This window comes from Macaca fascicularis, chromosome 11 (assembly GCF_037993035.2).
Source record: "Macaca fascicularis isolate 582-1 chromosome 11, T2T-MFA8v1.1".
Lineage (NCBI taxonomy): Eukaryota > Metazoa > Chordata > Mammalia > Primates > Cercopithecidae > Macaca > Macaca fascicularis.
The window spans coordinates 123,217,645-123,228,541 of NC_088385.1; the positions used below are offsets into that span (position 1 = coordinate 123,217,645).

Genomic DNA, 10,897 nt, shown 5'->3' on the forward strand with positions numbered 1-10,897 from the left:
CCTTCCTTAAAAGGTACTCAAAATTATTTTTCACACCTCCTGCCCTCCAAATTAACACCAAGTTTACAGGAGAAACTGAGGCACAGAACTATTATGTGATTAAGCTGGCAAGTCACTAGTAAAAATGTTTAATACAACTCAAGTTTCCCTATTACCAGTTCATTTCCCATTTTACTGGGCTCACAGAAAATAATCTTTTAAACGCTGAACAAAAGCCCTGCTTAAAGAATGAAAGTAAGGGAATTCTGGATCAAGCCCCCAAACAAAATCCCCAGAAGGCTCAAAAATCTATAGGTTGCCTACTATGCTACAGAAAATATAAATACTAAATGAATTCCTATTCCTTTGAGGAGTAAGAACATGTCCCTTGATCAGTTGGAATTGTCTTTAATAAGGAATTTCTAGACTTCATCTAAAACATTACCAAGCCACAGTACATACAGTCTAGATAAAATATATTCAGAACACAGAGTTAATCATCAAAATAAGCTGAAATAAAAACAGCACGCTTGTGATCAAGACCCAAATCATCAATAAGAGCTCCCTTGAGGAATGGAGAATAGCTGTCCAGGAATTCATTCACTTAACAGATAGTTAACGAGCACCTAGCAAAGATGATTCCGACAGGGTCATTCTTCTGCAGAAGCTCATCTGATTATCAGAGGTACACAGAGAGAGGTACACAGAGGGAGGTACACATCAGGTGCCAGGGTAACTAGTTCTGCCTGTGGTAGTCAGAGGAGGTAACACTTGAACTTCTTCATAAGTAGGACTGTGCCAGGCTTATATGCAGGCACAAATACTAGGAGCTAGTTCCAGAGTTAGATATATGTATGTTTTTCCTTATTTCTCTTTAGGACATGAAAATTCAATAGTTAGAATTGTCAACATAAAATGTTTTGTCAAACCAATTATACTATTTTAAATACCTTATTAGCTCTCATATTAAGTTCACATAGGTTTAATCATCCTTCTTAATAAAATAATAATGAACTATGAAGAAGCCTCCTGTATTATACTCAAAAATACTTCCTCATACTCACACCTGTAATCCCAGTACTTTGGGAGGCCAAAGGGAAGGATCATTTGAGGCCAGGAGTTTGAAACCAGCCTAAGCAACATAGTGAGACCCTATCTCCCCTCATCCCCCCCTGCCCCGCAAAGGAAAAAAAAAAAAAAAAAAAACTTCCTCATAAATTTGTCAATGTTCTTTAAGGGAGAAAAAAAGAGCACAATAATTATTCAGTTTAATATCCTTTTAGATTACCAATTTTTGAAATTTCTACTCAATATCATAAAACTTGTTTACAATAACATTTTATTTGAAATAAGTCTGCTACTCAAATTTAATTTTAATATCAAATCTCTTAAATACATTCAACTCAGTGACAATACAAATTAAGACTTATTAAGTAAAAAGATCTAATGAAGACTTAAAAGGAAATATTTTCCTGCTTTACCTTCTCCTATCAATTTTTTTCCCCATCAAATTTTATTTTAAGTTCTGGGGTACATTTGCAGGTTTTGTTACATAGGTAAATGTGTGCCATGGTGATTTGCTGCACAGATTTCCCATCACCTAGGTTTTTTGTTGTTGTTTTTTTGTTTTGTTTTGTTTTGAGATGGAGTCTCGTTCTGTCGCCAGGCTGCAGTGCAGTGGTGCGATCTCGGCTCACCGCAACCTCCACTAACTCCCTGGTTCAAGCGATTCTCCTGTCTCAGCCTCCCAAGTGGCTGGGATTACAGGCACATGCCACCACACCCAGCTACTTTTTGTATTTTTAGTAGAGACGGGGTTTCACCATGTTGGCCACAATGGTCTCGATCTCCTGACCTCGTGATCCGCCAGCCTTGGCCTCCCAAAGTGCTGGAATTACAGGCCTGAGCACTGCACCCGGCCTATCACCTAGGTATTAAGCCCAGCATCCATTAACTATTCTTCCTGATGCTCTCCCTCCTCCCCACCCCCCAATCTACTTTTAAAGTTAAAGCCACAAATTTAAACCATGCAAAAAAAAAGACACAAATGAAATTTTGATGCAATCAACTCAAGGGGATCCTTTAACAGTAATGGAGGCAGAGAACAGTGGCTCACACCTATAATCCCAACATTTTGGGAGGCTGAGGTGGGAGGACTGCTTGAGGCCACTGCACTCCAGCTGGAGTGACACAGGGAGACTGTCTCAAAAACAAAAAAGAAAAACAGTAATGGAATTTTACTATACTGAAAAATAGTACAAAATGTAGAAAGCTGTCAGCCAAGGCTCTGTGCTATTTCAAAGTAGTAGAATTACAGTTTTGATAAGATTCTACATCACAATTCATCTAGAATGAGAAATAAACATTCAGAAACATACATAGTAAACCAGAGTATGGAAATGCCAATGAAATAACATTTTCCCTTAGACACAACTGATTCTCCTGTCATCTATAAAGAGGTCAACAAAAAAATAAAAGGTATTTTTCTTTTTTTTCCCAAACTAAAATCAAAATATATTCTAAAAAACACTTTATTAACTTAAAAAAAGGAGGACAACTCTACTCCAACAAAGATAACTACAACATGCTAATATAAAAACAAGAAAAACAGGAGTTCCTAAAGGAGGATTATTACAGCCACCTGGTGAGGATAAAATATATTCTATACTACAGATAATCTGGTTTTTTTTTTTTTTTTTTGAGACAAAGTCTCGCTGTGTCGCCAGGCTGGAGTGTAGAAGCGCCATCTCGACTCACTGAAACGTCTGCCTCCTGGTTCAAGCGATTCCCCTGTCTCAGCCTCCCAAGTAGCTGGGACTACAGGTGCGCACCACCACACCCAGCTAATTTTTTTCTATTTTTAGTAGAGACAGGGTTTCACCATGTTGGCCACAATGGTCTCGATCTCCTGACCTCGTGATCCACCCGCCTTGGCCTCCCAAAGTGCTGGGATTACAGGTTTGAGCCACCATGCCCAGCCAGATAATCTTAAAGTTCAGTAATACAACAATGGAGTAAGGAACAAGAATTTAAAACTATTTTTCTTTTTTTTTTTTTTTTTTTTTTTTTGAGACGGAGTCTCGCTCTGTCGCCCAGGCTGGAGTGCTGTGGCCGGATCTCAGCTCACTGCAAGCTCCGCCTCCCGGGTTCACACCATTCTCCTGCCTCAGCCTCCTGAGTAGCTGGGACTACAGGCGCCCACCACCTCGCCCGGCTAGTTTTTTGTATTTTTTAGTAGAGACGGGGTTTCACCGGGTTAGCCAGAATGGTCTCGATCTCCTGACCTCGTGATCCGCCCGTCTCGGCCTCCCAAAGTGCTGGGATTACTGGCTTGAGCCACCGCGCCCGGCCTAAAACTATTTTTCTATCAACTAAAGCAAAGACAGAAAACGCTGATGTACATAAGTGACTTCATACTTAAAAATTGGACAGGCATACATATTTCATTCATGCAAATAAGTCTGAATTCAGAATTCCTCGTTTATGTTAATATTTACTAAGATTAATGAAATATCATCTCCCTTATGTAACGAAGTGAATTCCCCCAACAGAACAAAGCTAACACCTTTAAATCTTTCAAATAAACAATGAAAGCATATACTATAAAAGAAAATTATCAGCCGGGCGAGGTGGCTCGCGCCTGTAATCCCAGCACTTCGGGAGGCCGAGGCAGGCGGATCACAAGGTCAAAAGATACAGACCATGCTGGCCAACATGGTGAAACCCCGTGTCTTCTAAAAAATACAAAAACTAGCTGGGCATATAAGTGGCACGAGCCTGTAGTCCCAGCTACCCGGGAAGCTGAGGCAGGAAAAACGCTTGAACCCGGGAGGCAGAGGTTGCAGTGAGGCAACTTCACACTACTGTACTCCAGCCCAGAAACACAGCAAGACTCCGTTTTGAAAATAAAGAAAAGAAAGGAGGAGGAGGAGAGGGAGGGAGGGAGGGAGGGAGGGAAGGAAGGAAGGAAGGAAGGAAGGAAGGGAGGGAGGGAGGGAGGGAGGGAGGGAGGGAGGGAGGGAGGGAGGGAGGGAGGGAGGGAGGCAGGCAGGGATAGCTGAACAAGCTCAGAAAGAAGTTAAATGACTCAGGAGAGGGGAAAATGTCCTAAATTCCAAGAACACATACAAATACTGATTCGCTAATTCTGAAACTCTAAGTGAGTCCTATGAAACAAGTATGTGTTGTGTGTGCGCACGCGCACGCGCACGCTACCATACTATACAGACACCTTTTTAGGCTACCTAACTACCTCACTTTGAAATACATTAAATGTAATTTCTTAAAATCAAAATTTTATGACAGGCCAGGTGCGGTGGCTCACGCCTGTAATCCCAGTACTTTGGGAGGCCGAGGTGGGCGGATCACGAGGTCAGGAAATGGAGACCATCCTAGCTAACAGGGTGAAACCCCATCTCTACTAAAAATAGAAAAAAATTAGCAGGGCATGGTGGCAGGCGCCTGTAGTCCCAGCTACTGGGGATGCTGAGGCAGGAGAATGGTGTGAACCCGGGAGGCGGAGCTTGCAGTGAGCCAACACTGCGCCACCGCACTCCAGCCTGGGTGACAGAGCAAGACTTCGTCTCAAAAAAAATAAAAATAAAAATAAAAAAGAAATGTTATGACAAAACAAATTCTGGTGGCCAACATCACACAACAGTTTGTAAAGCAGATTTGCACACAATACATCTGAAATAAATGACACTAATAACAACGCTGCATATATATTTTTCTTCATTTCTACGGCTGCAATGCGCAGTTCAACAATAATAGTAATACCTAATACTCAACCATACAACTAATTCTCATAAAGTTTGTCTGATCTCACTCACTGGTTAGGTCCTGTGAAATAAAATGAAATAAACTTTCAGTACTCCTACTACTAGCTTAAAGGAGGGGAACACTATTATTGTTATTTTCTTCAATCAAAAATAAGTCAAATGTTTCAAAGAAAAATCTATCTTTGATTCAAAGTTTTGAGAAACAGCTGAAATAACTGTTCATAAAAAATAAACAATTTTTCTGTTGTCTTTAACAGTTTCTCTTTACTATTTACATATTTACATTGAGATAAGAGTTTCATCTCAATTTTAAATTATTAGGCAAAAATAATTATAGAACAAACTTAGCTTAGTTACCACAATTTACAGCACTAGTACAAACTGGTGAGAGAGCATCTTCTTTATTAAACTCGAGTGGAAGAGATACCTGAAAGTGTTTAAAGAATACAATTTAAAACTAGGCTGGCCACACGCACTGGCTCATGCCTATAATCCCAGCACTTTGGGAAGCCGAGACAGGCGGATCACGAGGTCAGGAGTTCAAGACCAACCTGGCCAACATGGTGAAACCCCGTCTCTACTAAAAATACAAAACTCAGCTGGGCATGGTGGCGCATGCCTGTAATCCCAGCTACTCAGGAGGCTGAGGCAGGAGAATTGCTTGATCTGGGACCCGGAGGTGGAGGTTGCAGTGAGCCGAGATTGCGCCACTGCACTCCAGCCTGGGCTACACAGCGAGACTCCATCGCAAAAAAAAAAAAAACCAGCTAAAGTAGTCAGTGAACAAAAAAGATCAATTTCTCCATAATAAATTAATATAATACACAACCAAAACAATGTTATTTAAAGGAATGCCTTAAGAGGTAGGTTTTTTCCCCAAATAAATACCTAGTATGTTCATTAATAACCAGAACATTCCAAAGAAAATGATAAGCTAGGCTCATCACACCTGTAATCCCAGCACTTCGGGAGGCCGAGGAGGGTGGATCGCCTGAGGTCAGGAGTTCCAGACCAGCCCGACCAACATGGCGAAACCCCATTTCTACTAAAAACACAAATAAATTAGATGGGCATGGTGGCAGGCGCCTGTAATCCCAGCTGCTGGGGAGGCAGAGGCAAGAGAATCGCTTGAGCCAGGGAGTCGAAGTTTGCAGTGAGCCAAGACTGCGCCACTGCACTCCAGCCTGGGTGAGAGTGGCACTCCGGTCTCAAAAAAAAAAAACCAAAACAAACAAAAAAAAAAGCAAATGATAAGCTATATAAGCACCTGGCATAAACTCAATAAATACATACTATCCTAAACGCACCCCCCTGCCCATTCTTCTCACAAAGAATAGGCCCTACCTTCTTCCCAATGAGCACTTCAAGCAACATCCACAGCAAAATATTTGTAGCATACAGGCCTAAGGTACATTATTGTCTCTTTAAAATTATGAACTCATCACACGTACAAATGGCTCTTTAAAACGGTCCAGTAAACTGCTACACTATGCCTTAAATTGCTGTCTATTATGTACTTAAAAATATTTACTAGCAATTGGAGGTTAATATGGCAACTATTACCGGGTGGCAATTATTGCTATTAAAAATATATAAATACTGTAACACCATGTGCTACTAACAACAAAATGCTAAACCAAAAACATACATTAACAAACTGTAAATATTTTCATTACAGAAAATGACGGCTGGGTGCAGTGGCTCATGCCTGTAAACCCAGCACTTTGGGAGGCTAAAGCGGGTGGATCACCTGAGGTCGGGAGTTCAAGACCAGCCTGATCAACATGGAGAAATCCCGTCTCTACTAAAAATACAAAATTAGCCGGGCGTGGTAGCACATGCCTATAATCCCAGGTATTCGGGAGGCTGAGGTAGGAGAATCGCTTGAACCTGGGAGGCAGAAGTTGCGGTAAACTGAGATCGCGCCTTTGCACTCCAGCCTGAGCAACAAGGAGAAACTCCATCTCGAAAAAATAAAAAATAAAAGGAAAGAAAATGAACCATCATAGGAAAAAAATGCTTTAAACATAAATTATAAAATCACAATGAACTTGTACAAAAAAATACCTTGTGTATTTTAGCACTTTGAAAATTAGAGAAACCATTCCCTTTTCCTAGTTTGCCTTTTATAGTCCACCCTATTCTAGCTCAAAAAAAAAAAAAACAGATTTCGAAGTTTCTACATTTGCAACTGTCTTCCCTTTCTGGGGAAAAAAAAAAAAAACGCTTAAGACAAAAAGAAATTAGGTCAACAATAGATTACCTTAAAAGCTTCAAATATAGCATTAATAGTCTTCAATAGGAATTATGGACTAATGGGTGTACGAGTGTCTCAATCCAGCAAGAATTTGAGATTATCACCCAATTATCCATAGTCAGGAAGATTCTAAGCAAATAAGACATGAAAGTGGAGGATACATATCTAAGAATTAGAGATCACTCCCTCGTATCAAAGAACACATACTTAAGTCTAGTTAAAGGGCACAAAATCACTTTCTCCGTATTAACTCAATAGAGAAAAATACATACTTAACATCCAGAAACCAGGTCTTCTCGCAAGAATGAGTTCACATACCACAGGATGCCCCGTTACACTTTTCAAAAAGGCAGATTTAACACACTTTGAATGATTAACTGAGTGAATATATGAAAAGTCACCCAGAAATGTGATGGACAGCATAAGAGAATAGTTTTGCGTCAGACAGGCAGAGCCAAGCATGCACTTAATGCAGCAGCTACAAATCTCACGGTTAGAATAAGAAACACATACAATCACCCATATCGTATATACACAAGGGCATTTTTCACACGTTAGGAAAAGGGAATGGATGTTGAAAAATTAATTTAGGAAATTTGATTCCATGCAATAAAAAATCAGAAAATTAAGTAAAAGACTAGCAGAAATCTTAAGGTGTCTGATTGACTGCGCAATCAACTTTTGGTAAGCCATAATGAACACCTCAAGGTAATGGAAACTGGGTGTTATTACCATGGTACAGAACTTTAATTTCTTATTTCAATCTAAGTAATGAGAGTATTTAGGTAAATTCTTTATAAATACTTTTCTCTGCTTTAAAAAAAAAAGAAAAAAAAAATCTGCAGGCCAAAAGAAAAAAATGCAAGCTATGATTAAACCATAAAGCGTTCTTATAAAAAATATGCTTTATTTTGAACAAGGGATTAGATCTCCTTCAGAAATAACTATTATATACAATGTACTTTAGGCAACATACTTTTAATATTCCAGGTTGCTGCTTCTGTATAGCATTTTCAAAAAAAATATCAATTTGGAATCAGAAAAATGTACAAGTCAGCAGTTTAGATTTCTTTAATAGCACCTTATCCACACTCCATGTACAAGACAATGAAGACATTCTACATTCCTTTCAAAAAAAAAAAAAATCAACTAAGCATTACTACAGTTCTCTATTTCAAAGTTGCTACTTAAAAAATAATTATTTTTAAAAGCATATTCAAAAATCAATCCTTTGGTTTAAAGAGGTTTAGGGGAGAAATATCTGAAACACAAACCTTTAGTCAGTCAAAATCAAAGTACAGAATCCTCTCCTACAAAACTGCTTCTCCAAAAGAATCTCAAGCATGTTATCTCTGTAACGTTATCATTCTTACTTAAGCTTTAAAAAAAAAAAAAAAAAAAGATAAAAGAAATGATATACCCTAAAAGACTGGCTATACATACACTTTCATACGTCTACACAATCTGTATATACACAGTCATTACCAGTCAGCATAATATATGATAATTTGGGAGATCTCTCTATTTGGTTATTTTAATTACCTGTGTCAATGTGATCACCAGTAACCACACAAAAACCATTTTAAATACCCCTTGATCAATATGTTTGCTAATCTGTGAAAGTCCCTGAACCTGACTGATACCAAATGATAAGACTGAGGAGGGAAAAAGAAGGGGCAAAAGGGGGTTTTACTCCCACATACCAAAAAAATCAAGGGAAAATTATCAAAATACTAAGAGAAAGAATTCCAACTTATAACTGAATTTTAAGATGAAATATCTGGATTAAAATATTTCATTTAAAAAAATTTACCTGATCTTACTAGAGTGGGATCAATGATACTATGTCACTCGGTCTTTGTAGGTAAAAATCGCGTGTGTTGATTTTTTGGTCTGTATTGTAACACATTTAATAACATAATACTTTCATTTGAAAAGTTGGCGAGAATTTGCATTTCTCCATTAGTCTCATAGCAAAAAAGCATCTAGGCCACCCATAATTAAATGTAACTAATTACAATTTGAACACTAAATTATTTATCCAGTGTAAACAAGGATTAAGAGGGAAATGATGCTTCTATCTACAGCGGGGGTTACAGAAAATAATTTCCAAAATGTATGTTCTCCAAAAGGGACTCACCTCCCCCTAAAAAAACCAGGGTACACAACTAAGTTGGGTGTTTTTAAGGATAAATTAAATAAACTGTTCAGCCAATTTTCCAATTATATTCTACGCTTGAAACGTAATTGCCTTACATCTGTTTACAAATCTTTGCTCAATATTTAAACAAATTCGTACTCTCCTGGGCACATAGCTATACATACAGTAATTCATGCACAAAGCACATATTTAAAGACCACGCACTGCAATTATTAGCCTAAACGCCAGGTTTAACAACGTGAATGTTTTCAGAGGTAGGTAATACGACCCAATAAAAAGCAAAGATGGCATTTACCACCAAATGTCACTGCCACCGCCAGGAAAGAGTTGCTGGAGCCCTATACATTTTTAATTTCGATGAATCTAGACGCCGTCGGCGGGTGCCAGGCTTCCACGAGAACAATTGACACCCTAACTGCTTCAAGATTAAGGCAGGCGATTCAAATCCGAAGGAAAAGTTGTCAATTATCAGAGAGAGAGCGCGAGAGAGGCGAAAGCAGATAAAAGCGATGTTATCAAACCGCCCAGCTTGTTGCTTTTGTGTGTGTGTGTGTGTGTGGATTCGTTGTTAGGACAGAGAAAACAGTTTTTAAAAGACACAGAAGGAGAGAAAGAAAAAAAAGCTTTCTCCACCTTCCGTCGGCTCGGTGCAATGGCTTTACGGCTCTCCAGCGTAGTAAGCCCCGAGAGGCAAGCGGCTGTCGATGTTTACAATCGCGGGAGCTTCGGGTGCAAGAGTCCTTTCCTGACACAATCGCATTCAATCAACTGTTTTCGGGCGAAATTGCAGGTGTCATTATGGAATTTAAAAAAATTCAAAAGGCAGGCGGGCGGGCGGGCAGGCAGCCGATCCGACAACGGGGAAGAGGTTGCCGATCGGAGGCGCGGGCAGCACAAGGCAAAGCCTTCCACATTTAGGGGGGAAAAAAAGGGGGGAAAGGGGAGGAGAAGGGGAGTGCAATTGCAACAGAGGGTGGGCGTTCGAAGTGCGACCCAGAATCCGCAGCTCCGAGACTTCCACATGCAAATTCCACGCCGAGCGCCGCGCTCACAAATGATTTTTAAAGAGCCAAATAAACACTGGATGGGATCCAAGGCGAGAAAGAGACGATCCAAAAGGGGGAGAATCGGCGAGAGGCGAACGGCGGGGAGACGCGAGGGAGGGGCGAAGTCCCGGCGGCGGGAGGAGAAAGTTGGTCGGCGGCGGAGGTCGGGGAGCCCCCCCTCCCCGACACAGCCCCCTCCCCGCAGCCCGGCTACTCACCAGCGAAAAGAGGTTGGAGTGACAATCCTCCAGGCTCGCCCCGTTCGCCACCCAGTTCGCTGCCGCAGTCATGATCCTCCGCGAGCCCGGCCGCCAGAGCGGGGCATGTCGGAGCGAGGCGTCCGAGGCGAGGCCGGGCCGGGCGGCGGCGCCTCGCCGGGGAGCGCGGGGCGGCCGGGCCGCCGCCGCCGCCGGGGGAGGGCGCGAGGGCCGGCGGGCAGGCGGGAGGCGCCGCGGCGACGCCGCGCCGGGGGCGGCGGGCCCGGGCTGGCGGGGGGGTCCGCGGCGGCCGCGCGGCTCCTTCCTGCTCGGGCGGCGGCGGCGGCTGCGGCGGCTTCGGCGGCGGCGGGGGGCGCTGTCCGTGCGGCCCGGCGCCCACCCCGCCTCTCAGGGCCGCCGCTGCCTCCCGGGCCGGCGCTGCGGGCCGGCCGCCGCCTCCGCCTTCCCTGCTCCTC

General features: G+C 41.9%; 1 protein-coding gene across 3 annotated transcripts in view; it reads right to left on the bottom strand.

The window, feature by feature from the left end:
• MED13L (mediator complex subunit 13L) overlaps positions 1-10,637 on the bottom strand; it is a 319,228-nt gene extending 308,591 nt beyond the window's left edge. For 2 of the 3 annotated variants that reach the window (XM_045366651.3, XM_005572338.5), the window contains exon 1: positions 10,443-10,637. In XM_045366651.3, the coding sequence (XP_045222586.1) occupies positions 10,443-10,514 (72 nt within the window). In that variant the 5' untranslated portion in view covers positions 10,515-10,637. The remainder of the gene's footprint in view (positions 1-10,442) is intronic. The other variant, XM_045366652.3, reaches the window with a different exon arrangement.
• Positions 10,638-10,897: the final 260 nt, after the last annotated feature.